The 26,680-nt window shown below is 38.0% G+C and overlaps 1 protein-coding gene across 1 annotated transcript in view; it reads right to left on the reverse strand.

Moving 5' to 3' along the window:
• LRP1B (LDL receptor related protein 1B) overlaps nucleotides 1-26,680 on the reverse strand; it is a gene marked incomplete at both ends in the record, with an annotated part of 775,176 nt that overhangs the window by 368,524 nt on the left and 379,972 nt on the right. The window contains 3 exons of the mRNA XM_080621164.1: nucleotides 6,885-7,142; nucleotides 12,622-12,750; nucleotides 14,096-14,215. Of these exons, the coding sequence (XP_080477290.1) occupies nucleotides 6,885-7,142; nucleotides 12,622-12,750; nucleotides 14,096-14,215 (507 nt within the window). The remainder of the gene's footprint in view (nucleotides 1-6,884; nucleotides 7,143-12,621; nucleotides 12,751-14,095; nucleotides 14,216-26,680) is intronic.

The raw sequence follows: 26,680 nt of genomic DNA on the forward strand, positions 1-26,680 counted from the left end.
TTGTGCATTTTATATTTGCAGCAACCTAAGTATCTATAAATTAGATCTTTATAGCCCCCTCAGTTATTTTATTCTATCTTCAAAATCTTGTTAAAAATACCAATGTTGCTGTTTTACAAGCAGAATAATACTTCAGTTTGACAGAGAGGAACAGTCCCCCAGAATAATGCCTGATAAAGATAAATTTACATAGTTACTGACACCATGACAAAGTGTCCATATTTTGTTTACAAAATCCTTCTGCTACTGTGGGAGATGGCTTGCTTGCTCTTGGATTTCCTCCGTGGTGAAGAGCCTTTCTATCAAGGAGGGGTTGGGATGTAAAGAAGGCACAAATGATACAGTTGTGCCCCACTGTTAGGACAAAAATGAAGCTAATTAAGACAGAAGTCCAAAAAATGATCAGCTAGGAAGCTGGAAAATTGGTAAAAAGGGTGTGTGACAATGCAGCACTGAGAATATGGACATGAAGAGAGGTAGTCTTTGCAGAGACAGCATTTAGGAGACTGTCCCAGGCACAGCCTAGGAGTTTAAAGGAGGGGAGAGGTGGAGCAGGGAACAACACAACAATCAAAAATTTGTACTGAGAAATGCCATTGATACAAGACATTTTGCTTTCTCTACTCAGTCTAAGTACAGGTATTACTACTGAATATATATGTATTGATATACTGAAAAGTATATAAAAAAGAAAATAGACAGCAAGCCAGCTTTGCTAAGAACAGAATTTTGAGCTGATGTAAATGAAAGATTAATCTTGGAAGTCTGGTAAGTAACAACACTTGAAATAGTAAAGAGGAACTGCAGGACCTCGGGAGACTGAGTGACTAAGCAATAAAAGCACGTGGGGAATTCAAGCTGAATAAACATGAAATTGATGAGAAAAATATCCTAGTTTTGTGTATTTAATGGTGGCTCTGTCTAGAGCACTTAAGAAAGATATTGATGCTAGAAATTTAAAACAAACAAACAAACAAAAAGAAAAAAACAAAACCCAACCCCAAACCAACCCAAAACCAGCTTTGGACAAAATAAGAAAGGTCACTATCCCAGAAAAATCATTTGTTCAGTCTTCCCAGAAATGCAAGAACAGCAATACAGTATCAGCCAGGGTTCTGGGAGTGCTGAGTGGATGCCATATACCAGACAAGTATGCTGTGGTATTTCTCTAGTATACTCACACCCTATTCTGCCTCCCATTACCGTATCAGATGCTCTGAGCACTACTGAAGTGCCATGTGAGGTATAACTGATCTTTGACATGAAGCCTTCTCATTTCTGCTCATCTTTTAAGAGGTTTGTAAGCATGGGCTGCCTATCACAGAAGAAAAAGAAAACCACATTCTACAACTATATAATGGCTTATAATGTTTGTCTGTGAACAAGTTTGGGGCAGACTCTGTGTAAGAATAGACACCTCCCACAGATCTTCACAGTTGTTCTCCTCTTGAGTAAGCCAAGCCTTGATTTCTCACAAATATTCGCAGAAACTTCACAGGAAAGTTGCTGACAGAAGCACCATCTCTAGGTCCTAGAGTTCCCTTCAATGACTGAGCCTCATCAATGCCAAGCTAAATAACTGTAGCTCTTCTGAACAGAGCACTAGTAGTTGTGGATAATCAGTACTAGGGAGGGGGTTAGGTCAGGGGGTGGTGGGGCAACTAGGAGGACCAAAACCAGGGAAGAAAACAGGAATGTAAATAAAAGATACTGTTGGATCCTGGTCAAAACATCTGGGCTCCCTGTTAGATGGTGCTCACAGCAACCACACCCAAAAAGTGGGAGAGCCAATAAGTCAGCTTTGGCTTGTGATGATGAGGGCAAATCAAAGGTGCTTAGTTTCACAAGCAGAGGCAAATACTATCAGTAGGAAACTGGCGACACTCAATGTCCATCACTTGTTTCCAACCTTGGAGTGATTTTTCCCTTGTGTTGTGGTATGGCAGACTAGGGAAGGCAGCTAGACTAAAACTGAATTAGCACAGAAGAAACAAGATGTTTCTTTTCATCCAGGTCAGTCCTGCACAAGCACATCTGCAAACAGAAAAGCCTGTGTGCCTTCCAAGGCAAGGTATGATCAACTGTCTGGAGGTATAAAACACCACAAGGTGGAAAAGTTAAACACAGGCATTGCAGGATTTGTACTGGTGTGCTGTGATAACTAAATGCCAAAGAAAACCTGAATCAAGTATCAGCCAAGCAGAAAATATCCTCTGAAGCATTGTCCCTGAAGAGATTTTGTTATATTCTGCAGAAGAATAGTGGCTGCCCGGTGCTTGTTTGGAGAGCATGTAAGGTGCTTGGCACTTGTAATGAAGATGCAAAATGACTATTAAATGAGGAAGAAGGAGATCCTGTCATCCCTTCTGTCTTGCCACCCCCACTCCAACCCATAAAAGCATTAATATAAGATACACATCACAGCTTTGGAAGGGAAGAAAATTGTAAGAGATTTTCTATATTCTTGCCATTAAAAAGAATTTTTGCTAGTTTGGTCCTAGAGGTAGCACTTTACATAAATGATTGTTCCTGAGAGTCTTGCTGTATTAACTGGAAGTGGACTATGAGCTAGTGTAAAGTGTCAAGAAGCATAACCAATATTATGAGCAGTGGTTGCATAAGCCTCCCTCATGGGAGAATCTTCCCTGAAATCCTATTTGGCTCTGACACTGCCTGCATAAATCTTTCCAAAAGGAAATTTTCCAGCTTCCACTCCAAAAACTTCTAGGCCTTAAAAAGATGACACAAAATGCCAGTGCCTGGCCTTGGCTAAGACAAGAATGGTTGTGCTGACAGTACCATGCCTACAGAAATGTATCCTTATTTAAAATGATAAACCTGTCAAATAAAACCTATCCATGATACAATAAATCTTGCAAGGCTGAAACCACCTTAATAATTCAGCACATGGAATACCATCACTTCACCCTGCTCTCCTGCAGCAAGTAGCACCTGAGTGCAGGATCACAATCTCCACCTTCTTTACCTTCGTGCAGAATAAGGTACAGATATAGGCCAAGGTAACACTGCTCTTCAATCTGCTTGTGTCCATCTGTGACGCACACTGAAACAAAGTTGTATTGCACCACCTTTTGAGGGAGAATGTTAAAGTACTGTAATTTCTTCTGTGAGTCCAAAGCTTATGATCACTACCTGGAGCTGGTACTTTATTACCTATCATGAAAACAAAGTAATTTTCACAGTCCTTCCTTTCCTAAACGTACTTTCTCATCTTAAAACATGATCTACATTGTCTGTTCCTAAGTACAAGACTTAGTTGCCTCCACTAAAAAACCCACTTTGAATAAGACCAACTCAAGCAATTCCAATCACTTTGTAAAGTGATTTATACAAAGTGATTGGGACTGCTTGAGTTGGTCTTATTCAAAGTGAGTTTTTTCAGTGGAGACAAGTAACTCTTGTAGCATCATATGTCCCACTCTGTGTCATATGCAGGTAAGATGTTTTCTTCTACTAACAAAATGAACAGATTAGAAGCCTGGGATTACAAAAAAATGTTAAAAAATCAAAAATCCACAAACACTGAGAGGAACACCTTTTTGTTTTTATCCCCCCCCCAACCCCCTTTTTCCTAATACCTTCAGGAATATCCTCTTTCTAGTTATACACAAACACAGAGAAAAAAGTCTCTTATGAAGAACAGACCTTCCTTTTTTATGTGAATAACTCGATGGACATGACCATTTAGTTCGCTTGAGCTGTCAGAGAACATAATTATACTTGAAAATGCTCAAGATGAAATTCTTGACAGTTAAAATTATATATATGTATATGTGTATATATATATGATGAGAAATAACAGAAGTCATCTGATGAGTAACAGGAGGTGCAGGGAAGAGAACAAAGAATTAAAAACTAAAACTCAGTTTTGGAGTAGCTACAAAATGACCCATGCATGTGTGCAGGCAAATATAATAGGTACAGTAACATGAGACTCCTGCCATGTCCTTGCATGCATAACTCAAAGATCTTTGTCTGGAAGAGAACATACTAAGCGAGTGGATAATTTCTACATTGAGTACTAGTGGAAAAAAACCCCACCAACAAATCTTCAGCAGATGAGTTCTGATTGAACCTTTGGAAGTTGCTATTCCCATAAGGAGCAGCATGTTCATCTGAGTATCATGCCTCAGATGCCTCAGTGGACCAGTCTGTTGAGACCGTTCACTTCAGAGCTGTGAGCAGGAGGACAAAAGAAGCTTTCACACTACTTGCCCCTCTCAGAAGTCATGTTGAGACCAAGGGATTTGATGCAGCTCCACTGCAGCAACCTGCACATCTGTGGATGCACGTGCCTGGGAAAAACACCATCACAGCTAAATTTGCTAGATTTTGTCAGTTAGAACTCTAAATGTGATTCCGAGCAATGTTTCTCTAAGTCTCCAAGCACTATTTCCCAAATCAAAATTAAACAAGAAGTTGGAACAAGTCTCTGCAGTCGATCCATATACATAGAAATTTCTGTTCTTCATTCAAACAAGACTGAACAATTGCAGTGAAGTTTCAGAAGAATATTAGAGACCACAGGCTGATGTGTGTTACCACTATGAAAAATTATTAACTCATTAATTCCAGGCACTGTATTCATTTCGAACCCATCATACAGACTTAATTTTGCAAACAGATGCACTATTGCAGATCTGAACACCATAGAGATTAGCAATTCTCTTCACATGCAGAGAACAGAGAGAGAGGAACCCAGGAAAGAATTACAAAACATAGTGCTAAGGCCCACTCTGATGATGACGGTAAGTGACAAAACAAACACACATACAGTTCAATGCAAAACCAATTTTGCTAAGGACTGTAGTTAATTTGATTGTCCTTACTAAAAGGAAAAGAAAATAACAATAACAGAATGAAATAAAAAAATCACAAATACTACCACCAAGAATTTTAGGTCTTTTAGATATCTGAAGTGTGAAAAGCCCTCTAAAATTCAATAGTAAAAACCCCTCATCTGAATAAAATAGGAAGAAGGCAAAAAAACCCCACCAACCAACAAATCAAAAAGCTATACATCCAAGATAAAACCAAACACAATGAAACGCAAACTCTGGTTTGATTTTTGGTTTTTTTTCCCCTTTTTTAAAATTTAATTTTCTAATCTAGTAAATATTTAATATATATAATTAGGAAAATAGGTGTAAAAGAACCTTAATCTGCAGAAAGGGCTAAACCTCACAACAGTTATCTTGCGAGTCTAAAATTCAGTATCTATGAAGAATTTATCACATTGATATACACCTCTAAGAGTTATAATCAGATTTGTTATTTCCATATTCCTGATCTGTACGGTCAGACTGCAGGATCTGTTCAGAGCTATTCTTTGATGTCCATCTGTCCTTAAAAAGATTTTTTCAAAATCATAGGTCCAATCTCAGGTTCAAGTCTTTTAGAAGCCTGTTATTAACACCACCATTGCATTCCTCAGTGCTGTGGTTTATAAGCCAATCTATGGACATCTCTTCTGTGAAAGATGAAGCAAATTGTACTTTTTTGAGTGCAAGCTTTTCTACAGTCTGTTCACATGAGAATGCTTAAGTGGATGAACACCTCCTTTACAAGATAAGAACATTCCACAAATTTAAAAGCTGATTGAGAAACAATGCTGTAATGCCGAAGACTAAATTCAGTATGATGAGTTTAGGTCTTTTTAATTTATTTTTCCGTAATTGCAAAAAAGGGCAGCAATTTATTTCCAGTAAGTCAGGAAACATTTTGTTATTTTCAAGAACTAAGATACCTATGATATTGACAGCAAATGTAATAAGCATGTGTCTCTTTACTCTATTGTTAATATTGTCCCAGTAGAAAAGAATCATTTTAAAGCTTCATGTGGCACTACTTTGCCAGACAAAAGGAAGTATTTTACATTACTTTTTCTGTTGCACTGCTGGTTTTGTAAATTCCACACATTATATTTAGTCTATAAAACTGTACATCATTAAAAACTCTGCACAGGTATAAATATAGATCATAAAATCTTAGAATGGTTCAGGCTGGAAAGGACCTTAAGGTCATCTAGTTCCAACCCCCTGCCCAGGCCAGGGACACCTCACCCTAGACCATGTTGCCCAAGGCTCTGTCCAACTTGGCCTTGACACTGCCAGGGATTGGAGCGTTTACCACCACATTTCTCCGTTTGGGCATAATCCACAGTTAGGGGCCCATCACTGATCCCCAGGAAGAGTTCCATACTCTCCAGCCTATCATTGACATAAATAGTTACACCCCCTCCCCATCTGCCTGGCCTGTCTTTCCTGAAGATTCTATAAGTTTCCATTCCGACACTCCAGTCATAGAAGACACCCCACCATGTTTCCATGATGCCAGTGTTATCATATTCCTCTAGATGTGTGCACATCTACGGGCGTTTGTATAGAGACGTCTGAGCTGAGCTCTGAAGAAAGCTGACTCATTGGCTGGAGCGGCTGGAGAATCTCTGCATAACTCCTAGCATTTGTTACAGGTGCTGGCAACTGACTGGTAGTTTTGGGATGGATCAGTGTCCCCCTCCCCCAACACATCCAGTTTAAAGCTGCCTTGACCAGCTTGGCAAGTCTCCTACCAAAGCAGCTCTTCTGCTTCTTTGTCAGACTGGCCTCATCAGCCTCCAGTAGATCTAGCTTTCCAAAGCAAATTCCATGGTCTAAGTAACCAAACCCCTGACTATGGCACCACCTCTCTAAGCATTTGTTAACCTGACAGATTTGTCTAGTCTAGTTGATATATACTGGATATATATATATGTACACGTATATAGGAGTGAAAAACATAAAAGTGCTTCAGAATATTTCTGAAGGCTCCTGCGATAGTTCACCAGGACAGACACTATTTTGCTAAAACTGTCAAATACTTACTGTGAAGATACTGAGCAATGTTTATTATCCATTCATCTGTTAACTTCCCAGCTTTTGTTATCTTTGCACACTTCAGCTGACTTGAAAGATCTCTTGATTCAATCCAACAAATGGTGTCCTCTTTGTAGCTATAGTCTAGTGTCAAAACTGCAGATCCTTTTACAGGTGTTCGGGCAGACATTTTGCTTCCATTAAGGTGCAATACCTCAATTGTTTCTGAGCTTGCAATCAGAAGAAGAGATGGTCTATCAGCAGGCTCTAAAAACAAAGTAAAAAGAATTTAAAGGGTTAATGGACTGTGTTTACCGTACTTTTTCAATGTAATTTTTAATGTTCTTACCTGCATGTTTTAAGAGATATAATAAATTGGTTTTGTTTTTATTTTCATAACTATCATATATTCCAAATTACTAGTCTATTTAATCCTGTTGTTCTAATGGCTCACATCATTAAAGAAAATTAATTACCCTAGCCCCACAGCTTTTGTTTAATTCCAAGTACCATTATTGCAACATTTTTCATGCCTATGTCATAAAATGAAATACAATTCATGCAAATTACTTCTATCCAGACTGCTAGCTTTTCTAAAGAATGAAGAACAGGAAAAGCTGCAGAACATATCAGTACACATGAAATGGCAAGGTACTTTCCATATTAGAGTCTATATAATAAAATAAAAACTGAGGACCAGATGCTGCTGAAAAAATTAAACCCAATCTTACAAAATCCCAATGCAATGAAACCTGGCTACATCATAGAGATGATGGGCCTACTACCATGCATTATTAAGGGGAAAGCACCACGCAGTGGAGTTTTCCGACAGCAGAAAGGGAACAGAGGATGTGTCTTTCCACTAGGTTACTATTAATGTTGCAATAAACAAACAAACAAAAATATGAAGAAGCAACTCATATTAAGAGATTACGTACAATATAAGTGTCACATTCACTTGACTCATTCTGCCTAGAAATCCTGCTAGTAATTTATAAAAATATTTGAGCAATGTGTGAATAATGAAAGAAACAATAATACCCCAATAGTGAAGAATATGCATCTTAAAATACAGAATGTTCCAGTTTAAGTTAAAACTTAAAAGAGTTACATTATCCACACATAGGAACAAACAACTCTCATTGAGACAAAATATTTTTTAGCACTATGACAAGTGCTATTTGGCACAAAAGCAGCCATTCTTGTTTTAGGTGTATCTTTAACTGCGTTTAAGACACAGGATAGAGAAATTGCTTCTTGAAAAATCTCCTTCCCATTAGATGTTGCTCAGCATTCAAAGCTCTGCTCCAACCAAGAAACTTATGAAAAGATTCCCTGTGAGAGAAAGATATTGTGACCCTAAAAACTGTTTCATGTTTAACTGGAAGAACAGGTTGCCTAATATTGCAATGAGGTATGTTCATGTGAATCACTTAATGGAAAGCTGGCCTTTGCAACAGGGTCAACATCACTACAACATGTCTATTTGTCCCATTCATTCGTTAAATGAAATAACGTTGTCAAGTGGGCAAACTTTTGGATGTTGTGTTGTAGAAAATTACCCTAAGCCATAGAAACTCACACTGCCGTTGCAAGCATATGTGAAAAATATTTCTGTTCCCAAGTCAAGAGCTCTCACCTTAGTGGAATCTGCTTGTATTCAGAGGAACAAGTCAGTCTTTAAATGCTGCATTGACATGTAGTACTTTCAATCAACATTCTACCTAATGAAGTTTTCAGAATTTTACTAAGCAATTACAGCTGTCTAAATGGAGAAAAAAAAAATGCATAAATACAAGGATTTGACAAATAATACTTCATTAGCAAGTCTGATTAAAAAGAAGAAAATGCTTCTGTGAAGTAAGTGCTCAGTGGTCTCACTCAAATCCACACAAGCGGCATTAAATTCTGTTCTTTGGTTCTATCTGCTTTTATTGAAACACCTTGTTTGCTGATTTTTTTTTTATTTGTCTTGTAAATAACTTTTTTTTTTCTGTAAGGGATCATCATGTATTCCTTCTAAAGTGGATTTCATTTAATCTTTTCCTATTGTTCCTCATTCCATGATGCATATTCTACCTTGTATAATATAACAAAAATATACAAAAAAATATTAAGTTTCTTACAAAAAATAAATATTAAAAGCACCTTACTGCTTTGGAAAATTCATATGAAAAACAAAAAAGAAGACGAATAACAAAATCAAAATCATGTCTTCTCCCTCACAAAAACTGCTTGTCTATTTCTCAAGAACAGAATCTGCAAAGCTTAAAGTTTAGTGGGCAGATCTAAGATGAGTTATCATGAGCTGACAACAGTTTTTCGAATAACTGGACTTCATGTGTTATTTTTTCACAAGGTTTGTTTTTTTTTTTTGTGGCGGTTTTCTTTTGGGGAGTTTTTTTTTGGTTGCTTTTTTGTTTTGTTTTGGTTTGTTTTTTTTTTTTTTTTTTTTTTTTTTGATAGGAAAGATAAGCATTGAATAGCTCTGTAATCCAGGGAAGTTTTATGATTCATCCCTCTTGACTAAAATGAAAACATCTTCCTTTGAATTATGTTTAAGATAGAGTAGTGGAAAGGATGAAAGACTTGCATTTCCCTCCTACCCGATCTTGTCTAAAGTACAGATCAATAAGTGATGTCACAATAAATCAGAAACTAAGGTGTTTTCCTCTGCCAGAAGCCCTACTTCTCTCAGGCAGAAAAGATTCACAAATACCTCCTTTTTTTTTTTCTGTTTGCCTTTTTTTTTTTTCCCACTGCAGTGATATGAAATAGATAAAACTCAGAATTCAGTACTTACAAGCAGCTTAAAACCCCTTCATCCTGAGGTATGCGTTGTAAATGGTAAGTACTTTGCCTTTACCAATGCAAGCATTGTATAAAAATATGAAAAATGTTTTTATAGTGTTAAATAAAATGACGTGGACCTGTTGGAGTGAATCCAGAGGAGGCTACAAAGATGGTCAGAGGGCTGGAGCACCTCTCCTATGAAGACAGGCTGACAGCTGGGCTTGTTCAGCCTGGAGAAGGCTCCAGGGAGACTGTACAGCAGCTTCCAGTACCTAAACAAGCCTATGAGAAAGCTGGAGAGGGAATTTTTACAAGGGCAGGTAGGGATAGGAAAAGGGGGAATAAGCTTTAAACTGGAAGAGGGCAGATTTAGATTAGATATTAAAATTCTTCACTATGAAGGTGGTGAGGCACAGGTTGCCCAGAGAAGCTGTTGCTGCCCCATCCATGGAAATATTCACGGCCCGGTTGGATGGTGCTTTCAACAACCTGGTCTAGTGGAAGTGTCCCTGCCCATTGCAGGGGGATTGGAACTGGATGATCTTTAAGATCCCGTCCAAGTCAAACCATTCTGTGATTCTATGAAAATGCAGTCCAATTTAATTTTGACATTAATATTTGCCGTTTATCCACAGTGCACCAAACATTTGGTACAAACTTAGTTCTGTGAGATTTTAGAAAACTCTGTTGTGAAATAAGTTTCAAAGTGATGGAATATTTTGTATAATATCAGAAAAAGCTTTTTGCTTAAGCCATTATCAGTTTATCCAGCTTTATCTACATGACAAATGTTTCTTACCACATGGAATTTCTCTCTAGATAGGCTATACAGATATAAAACATACCAGGAACTTTTGGAAGAAAGATTTCTCAGTGAAATTCTTCTCAGCAAAGAATTTCTAGTTGTGTCTTTTTGTTTCCTTAAACACTGTTTTCATCAAATGCAGGCCTTGCAAACTAGGCATACAAACTTGGTAAACAAAGAGGTTCTAAAACTCTGTTCAGCAGAACTTTATTTTGCTTAATTTTCACCCCAGAAGAAGTAATTAACTGTTTCTTTAATCATAAGAGAACGTGTGGTTAAAAAGTCTGGGAAAAAACATGGTGTGCCCCCAGCTGTTTTGACAACTTTTTTAACATGCTTCCCAAAGGTACTGTGCAGCTAAAGTTTTCGGCTCCAAAGTTATTTAAATGTGCTGAGGAAGAAAATGCAATATTTAATGAGGGAAAGACCTTACCACCTTCCCAGCCAAGCATTTGCCTGCCTGAAGGGTATGAAAAAAGTAGCTTCTCTGAAGTTCTTTGCTAATTGTACCATACCACGTGCAGAAAGACGGTTATGTAGACATGGGCTCTGAGGCTGTGCTAAAGCTGCTGGGGGGTGTTGGAAGTACTATTCAACAAGAATACTAAGAACAAGAACAAAGAACTGTTCAACAATTCTGTAAGTCAGGACCAGTGAAGCAACACAAGCTGCTACAAGTCACTGCAGCTCTTTCAGAGCTCTGTGATAGAAGTACCTTCATTACTGTACCAGGCATTTTTTTGACCTCTGTGCCCTAGGAAGTATTGGACCCAAATATTCATCATATTGATAATTTAATCCAGCAGTTATTCAAAGAAAAGTTGTGTTTACACAAAAAAGAATAATGCAATGAGCAACACTCATTTCTTTGCAGCACCATCATCTTGATTTGTACTGTCCTGCAGTGATTTCTCTGATTAATGAGGAGTGACTCTTCTTTGAAATTGTAAGAGAAGGTGAAAACTACTGTAAAATAAACATGATGAAGTATTAAGAAATACAGAAGAGTCATTCTTCTTTGTTAATCTGATTCATTTCATGAAGACCATCCAGCCACTGACAGCTCACTACAACACTTAGTTGTTACACATACTGCTGGATCTAAGAAGGGAAACTGAAAGGCTCATCTCAAGCCCAGTACTGGTACCATGAAGATTTCCTGAGCTAGAATTGCACTACTGATTTTCATGTAGTGGAGGAAAAAGAATATTAAAATATTTTTACTTTGTGTGGACTTTCTTATCCCACAATGCTTCGCTGTGGATTTTAAAAAAACTTCTTAGCTATTTTGTGTGGATCAATATAAAAATTGGTACAAGCAGTAAAAAATCTGTAACTTATACTGTTGCTCAAGTCAGAACAATCTATTTAGCAATGCTCTTTATGTGAGGAAGTCTCAAAAAAAAACAGGAGACCTTTACTTTCTGACGGCAAAACATCTACAAAAAGGAAGACTTAAAAAATATATAGCAAACACAGGTTTACACTTGGGTGTTGAATCATTGTGGATGTTGACTAATTTCTTAAGGAAATTTTGGGGCTTTTTAATATAAAAGTATCGTAAATTTAGTATGCTGAATAACAACATATTGTGTACAATATCACTTCCTTAAACATAATTCATTGATTTCCTCAAATACCTAATTCACTATTACTAATGAAAATATGCAGTAAGCAGAAAAAAGACTAGTATGAATATGTATATCACAAAATTCACCTCTTGGGATATTGAAGAACAAAGCAATCTCCTGTCTTTTTTATCCTAAGAGTACAATTACCTCACAATCATTTCCTCTGTCTTCTCACTATGTCTGCTGTCTTCTGAGCATAAACAGCTTATTTTGTTTGTGTGAGGAAAAAAAGCTTTGCTTTATATATGAACAGGGAAACTGGGAACTCTTCTAATCTTGGCTGAATTGAGTCTTTCACTTTAATTAATAATAATCATATAATAACTTCTAACATTTCCCTTGGAGTACTGTTGTAATATATGAAAAGTTTTCCAAAAGTTGTTGTGTGGCTCTTTGTAGTAGAGTGAAGGAAAGTCCACCTCTTACATGTTGGTCTGTCTAATTTTTCATATGTATCCTCTAGATAGGACAAAATCACAAAATATTTTAATTAAGGTAAAAGGATGTTAAAACTTACTATTTTTGGCCTTGCAGGATTTGTTATCAGGCTGAAGCACATAACCCTCCACACAGCTGCAAGAGTATGATCCGTCTGTATTTATACACATCTGGCTACAGCTTCCATATGTGTTACATTCATTCAAATCTGAAGGGACATTAACGAGATGTCATTTATGATTGGAAAAAAAAAATAATTCAACAATAAATCAGAATCCTAAGAGAAAAGTTTAAGTCATTAAGTCACCACAGTATGATGCTCTATGTTCTCCACTTCTCAGGCCATGACTTTATCGCAGATGTTGGCTGTTGAAATCACTCCAGTAACCAAACAGAAGGCTAAGAGTTTTCAAGTTCAATAGACATTAATTTTCAAAGATAAAACCTTCATTTTTTTCAAGTAGTATCCAATGTCTACATCATGTTAGGGTTCTTGTTAGTATTAGAGACCACTGGTTATCAGGACTGATGAATGAAGCAACATTTCAAGAATGGGAATTTTTTATTATCTTTCTCAACCTATTTATGCTGGCAATGTCTTATATTTCCTTAAATGAACTCTCACAGCTTCTACATTAAACCATCATCCACTACATCAAAACCTATATATTTCTCTAATAAATATAAAGAGCAATTTTCTCAACTAGGGTCCATGGGCACACCATAAAATCAAGATACGCTATTTAACAGTGGTTGAGGGTTTAAGCTGACATTTTAAAAAAACCACTGTTGAAATTATTTCCTCAGATATATTTTTAATCACAAAACATGACACCCATAGCACAAAAAAACTTATAATAAATTACATTTATGAAGAATCTGGCTTAGCACCATTACTTAGAGAAAGGAGTGATTGGTAGTGAGCACACACATAAGGCAACAGAACTTCAATATGATTATAAAAAGAGAAAAAATAAAACAAGAAACAAATACCTGGATAGAGAATTAAGAAGTCATACATTTAAACAATGGAAAAGAACACCAATTTCAGTTTGCAATTATTTACACAAAGTAACATTCCCAGTTAAGTTGTATGATCTGAGAGTGTTCATTTATCAAATTCTAATCTAGGTGTGACTTTATGGGCATGAGGTGAAACACTACAAGTTTTACAGCATTTCCTGGTAGCCCGATCTGGAGAGCAGCTCATGTGAAAGAGCTGTAAGCTTGTCTGAGCAGGCGGAAATGCTCCTCACCTCCTTCAGCCTGGCTGAGGATGCTTTCCTTCCAGTAACTTAAGAATACCTGCTACTGGGGCACAGGAGCACCAAAGAGTCAGGAGTGGGGCCTGACTCTCATTTTTGAGAGACACCCCTTCCCTCTGCCTGCCCTACAAGCCCATGGTCATTCCTGACAAACACCTTTGAAGACAGGTGAGGAAGTGGCTGTGCTGGACAGCCTGCTCATGGACAGAGCCCAGAGTCAGCCCACTGTGCCTGACAGCTGCTATTAGGATACCTGAGTGTTAATGTCACAGTGTATTTCTTGTTTACCTGTGCAGCTTCTTCCATCACTGCTTGTTTCATATCCATCGGCACAGTAGCACCTGGTGCCACTCCTGGTGATGGCACATTTGTATTGGCAATTCATCTGTTGGCATTTAGGGAGCAATTCTGTAAATAATATCAGTTACAGCAAAATGTTACTAAACATTTTATTACTGCTAAATTGTAAATTTTATAAAATTTTTGCTATATAATATATGAACTTGCTATATGTAAGTTCATGCCTCAGGAAGGAAGCAGCACCACTATTTGTATTAGCTGTTTCTGGAAAAATGACACATACATTACAAAAACCTTGGTTTGAAAATTGCATATCAGCAAGTTAATAAATAGAAATCAGTATTTTATTGCTATCAAAAGTTGCTCAGAGGTTTATTATTGAGGTCTACTGTTACTCTGCTTAGACATCCATTTTTTGCAAATCAGTCATTTTCAGTCAAAGCAATGATTTGGAAAAAAACCAAACCAACCAACCAACCAAGCAAAAACCCCAGCAAAGATAAAACAGTGAGATTATAACTATAAAAACAAGCCAAGGTTATGAGAAAGGTTTCAACATCTATGTTTTTCCTATTTCTCATATCAATTGATTTTCTATCTTTTTAAAGCTTGTTTTCATTTACTGATATACATATAACCTTCACAGCAATCAATGGGAATACATTCTGTCTTAATACTTAACACTGGACACATAAAGCTGGATAAACAGTGGCCATTATATATGTCATTGCTACTGAAGTACTTCCTAGAATCTATTGCTTAAATACGTACCATCAGCATGACACTAAAAACCAGAAGAAATATTGTAGAAATATACACTGTCATGTTTTCAAGCATGAAACCCACCAAGCATAAACACACCACTCCCCCAAATCTCAAACACTTCTCAGTGCCAAGCTGTATGACGTGTATCAGTAATTTTACGATAAATACAAAAAAAAAAAAAAAAAGATTTTTTTTTTTTGCGTTGATTTTAAATCATTGCAGAGTGGCTTTTAACAACAAAACAGTTGCATTTTCCTTACAGTAAATATAACTGAAGTGCTGTGAATACACCAATTCTGCCAAAAACGTTTCTTGTCATGCATCTCAACCTTCATTCTTTCTGCACTTTTTTATTCTTCACACAGTCTCTCACAACTTCATTGATGCCCTCATCCCTTCTGCTACACTTTTAGAAAGGGCTTCATTTGAAGAGGTAATCTGCTTACATTTCTTTCCCTTATATAAGTCTTTCCATTCACTTTACTGTGAATACTGTCTGATCCTATCAATCCATTAATGAATTAATTTCAAATTTGTTTTCCCAAAATATATGCTTCAAGGTCCATTGTCAATAATGGTTTCAGACTGTTAAAACTGGCCCAGTGAGAAAAACAAAATATTTCTCTCCTTTTAACCAGCTAGGAAAAGAAGCAAACTTATCACTTGCCTCAAGTTTCACACTACAACTACTTTTACCTAGAGGATAAAAGCAGCCAGGGGAATTTTTCAAAGAAACCAGACTTCCCCACAAATCCACTAAGAAGCATTGTGGACCATGCTTCTGACTTCGAACTAACACTCCCACCCTCCCCCCTAAATTATCCATCAGATATTAAAACTGTAATTTGTCACTATCCACAGCTCCAGTGAAGAGCTTTCTTATTGCTTGTGTGAGAGACACCTTCGTGCTCCAGATTTTTGCTCTACTATTGATCTGCTAAACCTGCTAGGTGAATCCACAAGGTGAAAAGCACAAAATACAATGGCATCGAAGGTAAGCAAATGGAATGGCATGGAATGGAATGGAATCTGGACCTACAGTGATCATTTAGTACAACTTCCTGATCATTTCAGGACCGACCAAAGTTAAGACATGTTATTCAGGGCATTGTCAGATGTCCTTAATACATAGAAAAATATAAAAATAAATAGTTTGATTTTTAGTTTATACTAGCTATTTTGTCTTCTTTATTTTAAGTAACTTATCCTGAAATCTTGTGGACAAAGACATAGTTTGCTACCCTCTGCAAATATCTGAAATATTGAAGGATATGGAACACAGTGTATATATTCATAGTTTGGTCAGATTTGTAACAGGTTTCTTAGGAAGAGGTGAGGAGGCAAAGAAAAATCATGGAGCAGAACTTCATGATTTTTAATGCTACAGATAGGAATTAAGCAGATATAAGCAGGGACACTCATTTCTTGTCCTTCTTACCTTGCTTTCAGATCCAAGCAAAATTCTGCACCTACGTTGGTTTCCTTTTCTCGACATTAAATGGTTTACAAAGCATGTATACAGTGGAGAACGAGCAACACTGAGCTTTCCACTTTTATCACAGCTACAGAAACGCCTGAATTTGTCAAAGCATGGTATTTCTGCTGCAAGATTTAAAGTAAGAAGCAAGTAAGAAGCTTTTGGAAAGCAACAGGAGAGAGCTTTACAGCTCACAAGAAGACCCACAGTTCAAGAGTTGGAGCTGCATAGCAAGCCATGAGATTTGCAGAGATACAGCCTAGCAGAAGTAGTTCTGAGTATCTTTAGGATGACATATTTTCTCCCAGCCTAGGGCATACTTTAATTCATCCACCTCAGGTTTAGGTCATTTTGTTCAGTGTTTTATTTTTCCACAGGAGATATTAAGGACAGCTTTTTTTTTCTTCCCTACATTCCCATGAATGAGCCTCCCTAAAGTGCTCCAGGTCCAACTGGAAAAGCACCCCTCCTTTCTCAAAGACATCCACGTCAATCTTATGCTTCCTGACTTTCATATTCCTCTAACTCCCAGGTATCTGGACCCAAAGAAGAGTGGTCAACCCAGCAAAGATGCTGCTGATCTCATTTCCCAAAAATTATATACCTTTGACCGTGACTCAGAGAAGCTGTAAATTTCTTGTTCACACCGCTCCCACAGCACTTCATCCTAATAAAATCCCGGCTTCATTTACTCCTTCTATATTCAAGGAAATACACTGCTTATGATAATTCATCCAAGATGAATGACATGAAGAACTATCTTCTCTTGAATGGCTTTATAATGAGAGGATTAACCAATTGATCTGACTACCCTTTTTGTCAGTTCCTACTGACCTGACATGGAGCTCATACCACATTCTTCAGCTTAGATGTTTTGTCTGTTTCTGCTAACAAGAAAAGGAGTTCAGCTTGCAATTTCTCAATACTGAAAACTTTTTTGGCTCTTGGGACTGTAAAGCAATAGAGGAATTTATGAAGATATCTCAGGTAGCTTTGTCTTTCCTGGCAGGATGAAAGAGGACTAGATTCACACCCAGCAAAATGCATGTGGGTGCCATTATTTCTGAGCCATCTGGATGATAATAAGGCCTTTTGGCTGTAGTAGGTTACCAATTATGCTTTACAAGTACATCTGTAATGTATAAGTCCTGTACTGCTCTTTTTGTAATGTGCTGGAGAGTATAGACAAATTTAGAGCACTCTGTAAATTATAATTTACTGATTACGTAATGTTGATAATCATCAATGATACAGAGCTGGAGTAAATAAAAGAAATTGACTGAAATGTACCAGTTCGACGTGCAAGATTAATATGCCTAGGGAATAAGAGCGGAGCTTCTGCTGTCAGTTCAGGACTTCACAATTTAATACCACAAAGGATCCTTGTCAAACAGTTCATCAGAGAATGACTATTGGCTACCAGTGCAATATTGCCTGGGAAAAATGTAAATGGATCACTGAGAGCACTGGGATAAGTCTTTTCCATAGAGAAAGTGTTAATATCAAGGCCCAGGATGCTCATGAGTCTTCTTCCAAGAGGCAGCTGTTCGTGGCTGCACCTATCCCAATAGATACCTGGAAGATAAACTCAGATTTTAGCAGGATCAGAGAATGGCCTCAGAGATTAGCAGGAGAACAGAGAGCTACAATCTGAGGGGAGACTGAAAGGTTTTGTGTTGATTAGTGCTAGGAGACAAAAAAGTAGAGGATTTATGACTGCTGTCTATGAATGTATCAGAGGATCAACAGCAGGGAAAGAGACAATTTAAACTAAAGGGCTATTGGCAGAAGTACAAATGGTATAAATTGCCCATTAATAAATTCTGGCTCAATATGAGAAGGTTCTTAGTGATTACCGTAATCAGGTTCTTGAACTCCTCTTTGAATTGGAACAGCAGGGCCAGAAAATAAATAAATGCTTTCGACATGGATCATGATAGATTCATGAAAGACAGCATATGGAAAGGCCCCTGAAAAAACAGAAGCTGTGTTTGTGACCCATGAGGTTCCTTCTAATACTATATTCCTCAAGTAACAACATATCTTATGCTAAAACATCATTGTTCATTATGGAACTAAGATTAATCCTTTTTTCCTTGTCTCTGGAACACACCCAAAGGAAAACTTACGGGAGCTTGTTACTGAAGTAGGCTCCTGATTGTACTCCACTCATATTCTTTTTTCTCTTAAATATTCACATTCTTTGTGGCAGCTTTGTGTTTCATGAATTTACTTGATCTTATCACTGTGTTATTCATTCAGTTTTTGTGATTCAATATTCATACACTGATGTCTAGACTATTCTTATCACACATACGCTGTAAGCCTTATTTTTCTTTTCTAGTTCATTTTCTGAGTTTTGAAGTACAATTCTTTTACAGATTAGGTTCTTTAATGTAATCTACCTGAAGTTTTTTGTTTGTTTGTTATTGTTGACGTTATATACGCAATATACAGTTGGCTTCTCCAGGAGAAAAAGCTTGATTGATAGAATTCAGTCGCTGCACTGAAATAATACAGCATGTTTTTATCTTACATTTGTTGGTTATTTTATTAGTTTTGACTACCGTACTATTAAAAAAAAAAAAAAGGACAAAAATATAATGAAATTTGTCATACACCTCAGCCCATAACTCTGTTATGGTAGATATACTACTGAAAAAGAGATATGGAAATCAGAAATCAGATTCATAACCTTACAGTCCCGCTGTGTGTGACCTCAGTCAAAGTTCAGCAGAGAAGCAGGAGCCAAATTTCGGAAAACTTGCAGTATGTGGCTGATGTGCTCCATTATACTCAAACTGGGGGGGAAAGAAAGGGAACACCTTAAGCTAGCAAAAGAGATTCCTGTTTGCCCTTAGACAAGTGCTTAGATGAACATGTCCACCTGTTTTGAGTTCCCCCATGGCTGGTCCAGGTCAAGCTGCAGCCTCTGTGTTCAAGCATTATCCAAGTCACAGCTGCTACTCAACTCATGGTAAGGAGGCTTGGAAAAATACATAAATAAAATTGGTATTTACTAGTTCCTAAAATAAATCATCCATTCAGAAAAACTGTCTAAAATTCAGATGTGGTAAAGACAGACATTTACGGTTAGGGTCTGCAAGCCAGTCTCCAGCTGTCTAGCCTCAGAGATCCATTAAGCAGCTGTTCCTGAATTTTCCCTAAAATAGTTAATGGATGAAACACACTGGCAGCCTTTGCAAATACTATGACCATCAGACAACAGAGTCATACTCAAATGTGCATTCTCTGAGCTCACAGAACTCCCTTTTTTCTCACAGTATTAATTCAACATGATAACAACCTATATTGCATAAGATGTAGTGACTTGTGCATCTTACAAGGAAATGCATGAGGTGTGAATATCCCTGAGGCTGAAGGCACACACCTGAGTAATGCAGACTCCCATCTCCTAAGCAAGTGCTAAACGGACAACACTGTCACGTAGAAGCTGAGCAACAGCTTTTGTCATATTAGTTACGATTTATAATGAAATTTGTCTTAACTGTACTGTATCAGAGCTCACTCCCATCAGTACTGCCACATTGGGAAATCCTGGTCCATTATACCAAGTGATGCAGCGTTTTGCTTGAACTAAGGTAGGTGTCTACTCAGGATAAGCATTTCTGAGCATGATGGCATATGGACTGTACTTCATAAATTCTATCTCACATACCTCAATTCTCTGTTTGATCTTTCTATACATCACTGTCTACATGTTGCCAATCAGTTGCTGAGCAACTTATTATTTTAAATAAAAATCCTTTCCAACCCTAACTATTCTATGATTCTATGAGTCTATGATTATAGAACCATAAACGGGTTGGGTTGGAAGGAACCTTAAAGCTCATCTAGTTCCAATCCCCCTGCAATGGGCAAGGACACCTTCCACTAGACCAGGTTGCTCAAAGCCCTGTCAAACCTGGGCTTGAATATTTCCATGAATGGGGCAGCCACAGCTTCTCCAGGCAACCTGTGCCAGTGCCTCAACACCGTCACAGTGAAGAATTTCTTCCTCATATCTAATCTAAATATTCCCTTTTCCAGTTTAACCAAATCAAATCTTCCAAATCCACACCCCAGTCAGTATTCCCTTTTCAGATGTGAGTATATTCTTCTTCAAAATTTTGCCTAATGGTATCTCCCTAATAGGTTCATGGATAAATTTATTTTTCAAGGATGTACTACTGAAATTTCTTCCTGCCTAAATCTTGACCTACAATATTTGGATGAGGTTCAAAACAATTTGTTTTATGTGGTGTTCTTCAACCACAGCATCACAAAGCACTTTAAAAGATGAGATCAGCAGGTAGTAGGCATGTAGTAAAATATTCGCTTCACCAGTGGAAATGCCTTATTATTTTGACCTTTTATTGTTTTAGTTATACCTTGGCTGCCATACACAAGCATAAGCATAAGCTAAAAAGAAGTTCACATGGGAAAATTTAAACTGGTTAAGTGATTTCATGACTAAAGAGAAAAGAATAATTTATCTAATTATTAACCTAGATACAATATATATATTTAAAATAACAGATATCCTTCATATAAGAAGAATACATCTTTGCTTAATTTTATATAAACAAGTTTACAGTTTTAGGTATTTTCACAGTATTGAATGCATACTGAAGCAGGTTCACTGAGTTACAGAGAATCATGATTAAACTGAGTATGTGTAATGGGATATAAAGCCTGACAGTACTGAACGTATTCATTAATAATCCCGAAATTAAAGTAATGAATATTAAAATTTGTGAATTGCCTTAAAGACTGGCAGATAAACTACAAAAAGAACCCTGTAATCAACAGGAGCAGATCATGTGGTCTTCTTAGTAGTCTAGACCTAGTCTTATAAAATGCATTTACAGAGTTAGCTCATGATTTCTCTGCCTTATAAGTAAATTGCCTTTCAGTGCCTGAAGAATGCTTGGAGAGAAAAAGTGTAACTTGGTGGCAGAAGCAGACCAGGCTCTGGTGTAAAAAAACATCAGTAATGTTTTGGGGAGGCAACGGATGTTAGGAAGGAAGCCTCTCAAGGGGAGCTCTGGAAATCTAAATATGTTAGAGGAGTCTGTTCTTGACGAGGCAGGTCTCCTCTCCTGGGCTGTCCCTACACTAAGACTTATCCTTTATTATTCACATTCCAGAAGTATGAATCCTATTGCCCTGCTATGAAAAAAATCTTTACAGGATTTCCATGTGAGCATAAGAAAACACTTTTCCACTATGAGGGTGGTAGAACATTGGAACAGGTTACCCAGAGAGGTTGTAGAACCTTCATCCATGGAGATAATCAAAACCTGACTGGAAACGGTGCCAAGAAATTTGTTTAAGGTAACCCTGCTTTCAACACAGGGCTCATCAGCTAGACAGTCTCCAAAGGTCCCTGCCAACCTCAAGGCCCATGTGAACCCTACAGGCTGTCCCCTCCTTGCAAAGACCTGCTATCACCACTTCAACCTGCAGCACTCTGAACCATATAACAGGGAAGGGGAACAATTAACTACCATCTGCAGAGGGTAGGCAGCAATGGCAAGAGAATAAGGCCAAGATGGAGAGCTGGGGAAGAGATCTCTCTCTTCCCCCTTCTCCTGCAGACAAGATGGCAGTGGGAAGGAATATTGGGCAGTGACTCCTCCCTCTAGAAGCTGCTATCGCCTCTCTCTCCCAAATCTTTTCTAACCCCTAATTTCCCTCCAGCATTGACAGCTACACAGAGCTGGCAGAACACAGCAGGCTATTCATCCTTGCTCAGAAAATCACTGTTTCTTCAGGCAAAGCATACAGCATGTCACCTTCTAGACTTTTGCACTACTCAGCTATCTATAGAGCAAGCTCTTGTATCTTAATTCAACAACGAGCAAAGTCACACACTAGGGAATAGGAAATGCTATGTTCACCAAATGAAGGAAAAAAGGAGGTAAAATTTCATAATCATCAGGCACACAAATGTAACCTCCTATATGATGCTGTTCTATGCTGTTGTACATGTGCTGTTGTTAACCTTTGGATGTGAAAAGTAGCAAGCAGCTGTGGAGGAGAAATAACATTGACAGGACCAATTTGGCATACCATACAGCCCTTGCATTGGTTATTTTTTAAAACTGAAAGCAACTGGAAGGTCTGGACCCCGTAATGTACAAGTGCTCACTGTGCTTTGCTGTGAGATCAACCAAATTAAGTTACAGAGACTTGATGTCTGAAAAGGTAATGTTATATATTTTAGAAGATGTGTTGCATAAGCTTTCTCTGTGATGAAGCAAGATCTTCTACTGCTTCTTAAATATAACTTACTTCAACCATCAAGTATTTCAATGATCGTGTTAATTCTCATGGTTAAATACTCAGCCTTATTTCACATTCTGCTAATAATTTTAAACATTCTTAAACATACTGCTATTCAGTTCTCACAACATTCATTATTTAATAATGCTTTAGACTTCTGGCTTCTTTGTTTGTTAAAATACATACACATGTGCAATCATACCTGAAGTTAGTAACTTCAAACATTCACTGAATGCTTTTTAAGAAGTTATGTCAGAAGTAATAGTTTTAAGAATTTTTTGAATACAACAACCTCCAACTAAAGACTACTGAGTCTCAGAGTCCTCTGGAAACATCATTAATCAGTAACTGAAGGCCTACAGTCTTGTGTTGTAATACACGCACACTCCTGTATATGATTCCATTTAGCTCATCTAGCCACTGGAAAACAAGGACTTCTAAGTGGAAGAAGTGTGTCTGTTACTGTTTTATACACGTTTTCCATCTCTATTTAATGCTCACAGTATGTCATCATCATTGCTCAATGTTTCTCTTTAAAGAGCCTCTTGTGGATGACTGAAATACCTGACTTCCTCATACATACCTTCTCATTCAAAAATTATTCCATTAAAGGTCATTTATATTAAGCAACATAAAGTTCATGTGAACTTGTTGTATAGCATCATGTAACATATGAATTAATAAAAATTTCCTTTGTTAAAATATACTTTGGTAGCAAAGCAATACTACATACTCCAGACAGCAATCCTGATGAGTTTCCCATAAACTGAAAGCAAATATTTGTTTTTAAACATTATTGATTGGGAAGCCACAGTATAGAATGAAACCCTTTTTATTAAGGCACTAAACTAAAAATGTCTAACATCTGAACCATGAAGACTCAGGACTGACACCATCGTTGCCAAATTAATGTCTGTTTCAATTTTACACTGATTAGAGTTTAACAATAAAATAGACCAGGATACGACTCTGAAGGTTTTAATTGATGTTTTATTTACAGTGAAATTACAAAAGGCCCTCCACACCAGTAACCTTTCTCCCTGCTTTGTGAACCCAAAGCAGCAGCTACACAACCAGCACCTCCACATGTCTCAGAAAGAAGTGATCTCTGCAGTAGCTCTGAACAACTTGGTGTAAACAGCAGCACTTGCACCAGTCCAAGACTGATTTAGATTGATACTATGTGCTACACCACAGGGCCAGATCATCACAAGAGTTTTCAGTTAACCAATCTCAGCCAATTTTCTTGTACAAAAAGCTCCCACTGAAGTTAATACTGAAATTTTAATCACTGCTATCTATACCTAACAAAATCAATAAAAAGAAGAATCATAGAGTCATTGAATTGTTTTGGTTAGAAAAGACCTTTAAGATCATCAAGTCTAAATGTTAACCTAGAACTGCCAAGTCCACCACTAAACCATGCGCCTAAATGCCACATCTACTTGTCTTTCAAATAATTCTACGGATGGTGACTCAACCACTTCCCTGGGCAGCTGTTTCAGTGCTTGACAGGCCTTTCATAGAATCATAGAATAGTTAGGGTTGGAAAGGACCTTAAGATCATAAATTTCCAATCCCCCCGCCATGGGCAGGAACACCACACACTAAACCATGCCACCCAAGAGTCGATCCAACCTAGCCTTCACACTGCCAGGGATAGAGCATTCTCAGCTTCCTTGGGCAACTCATTCCAGTGCCTCACCACCCTCACAACAAAAACTTCTTCCTTATATCCAACTAAACTTCCCCTGTTTAAGTTTGCACCTGTTATCCCTTGTCCCATCACGACAGTCCCTAATAAGAGAGTTCTAATGGAAAGTTCCTCTCCAGCACTCTTGTAGTGCCCCTTCGGAATTTTTCCTAATATCCAGTCTAAACCTTCTCTTGCAGCTGTTTCCTCTTGTCTTATCTCTTGTTACCTGGGAGAAGAAACTGACCCCCACCTCACTACAACCTCCTTTCCGGTAGCTGTCGAGAGTGATAAGGTCTCCCCTGAGCCTCCTATTCTCTAGACTAACAACCCCAGTTCCCTCAGCTGCTCCTCATAAGACTTGTGCTCTAGATTCTTCACCAGCTTTGTTGCCCTTCTCTGGACATGTGCCAGCACCTGAGTGTCCTTCTTCTAGTGAGGGGCCTAAAACTGAACGCAGTATTCGAGGGGCAGCCTCACCAGTGCTGAGTGCAGGGGAACAATCACTGCCCTAGTCCTGCTGGCTATACTATTTCTGATACCAGCTAGGATGCTATTGGCTTTCTTGGACATCTGGGCATACTGCTGGCTCATATCCAGCTGTCTGTCAACCAACATCCCCCAGTTCCTTTTCCACCAGGCAGGTTTCCAGACACTCTTCCCTAAGCCTGTAGCATTGCATGGGGTTGTTGTGGCCCAAGTACAGGACCCGGCAGTGAGCCTTGCTGAACCTCATACAGTTGGTCTTGCCCCATCAATCCAGCCTGCCCAGATTCCTCTGTCAAGCCTTCCTATCCCCCAGCAGACCAACACTCCCACCCAGCTTGGTGTTGTCTCTGAACTTACCGAGGGTACACTCGATCCCCTCATCCAGATCACTGATAAAGGTACAAAACAACTGTCCTTAATACAGAGCCCTGGGGAACAGCACCTGTGACTGGCCACCAATAGGATGTAACTCCACTCACCACCACCTTTTGGGCTTGGCCCAAGGTATTGAGTACCTCAAACTTTTCCTCATCCTTTGTCACTGTGTTTCCCCTGCACCCAATGAAGGATGGGGATTCCCCTTAGCTCTCCTTTTATTGTTAATATATTTATAGAAACATTATTTTTCCTTTATAGCAATAGCCAGGTAAAGTTCTAGTTGGGCTTCAGTCATTCTAATTGCTGTACACCTTACCCCTGTCTCAGCCTTGTGGAAATGAGATGTCCTGAAAGTCAGTAGCATAGGTTAGAAAAAACTCAGCACAGCTGGTTTGGAAAGATAATTTAGAAATGGAAAAAATGCCACTGTTTAGGATTGATAATATCCCAGGTTATTCTGCATACATGCACCTTTGAATAGTGGAGACCAAGAGTTCTGGGCTCAGGTATCACAAACATATGACCAGTTCACATTTTATCATGCACTAAATCCATCTAGACACGAGCAGATATTCTGCCCTAGCTCCTGCATCTCAGTTCTGTCCTCATAGTAAATTGCTGCTTAGTTTTTCATTATATCATGAATCAGAATCAACATATTTTTAAAATCAAGCCTCTATTAAAAACAAAATCAGTAAGACTGTTACAGAACACAGACTGCTGTGAAACTGTGGCATTTACAAGTGTTCCCTCTCACTAAGAGTCCCAGATTAGGGAGAAGGTGCATGTAAGGAGTAAAGTGCTATTATGTGCCACTTCAATTTGCTACTCCAAGTAAACAGGATGGCAATGTTGCCGGACTGACTTTTACATGAGCAAAGTAGGATCCAAAGGGCATTTCACACAAAATTTAATAATGCTGGGGAGTACTATGCATGGTCACAAGTGTGCTATGGAGTGTAGAAGCTGTCATGCATAGAAGCCCCTAGGCAATCTGACAATGTAAAGCAAGGAGTTTGTGTGTTTTTATATATTGATACATGCCAAGTGTCCAGTCAGATGGCCTGGTATGTTCAATTTATGATTTCTATTGTGCCTCAAGCAGATACAACCTGGCAGTTGCAATGCCATGTTCCACTTATGTGGCACACCAAGATCCCTTTCTGGAATGACAGTTTGCACAAATAAATGTCTTTGTTCTGTTGTCTCAACTAGTGCTGCAGATATAATGGTGCAATGGAGCTGGGAAGGGCATAGGAGTTTTAAAACATTCCAGAGAGGCCGAGAGAATATTACTTTTTTTATCTTGATACTGCAGTAGGGGAGGGGGAAACAAAAACAAAAAGGGAGGGCAAAAAAATAAAGCTAGTATTCTTATTTACTTGGCTCTGCTCTCAGTTATGTGAAATAACATAATTAAATAATTTTGAAGTCATAAAAGACATCTATAATAGCTTTTTCCAAAGTCCAATTTCATGCCTCT

This window comes from Psittacula echo (assembly GCF_963264785.1).
Source record: "Psittacula echo genome assembly, chromosome: 6".
Classification (NCBI taxonomy): Eukaryota; Metazoa; Chordata; class Aves; order Psittaciformes; family Psittacidae; genus Psittacula; species Psittacula echo.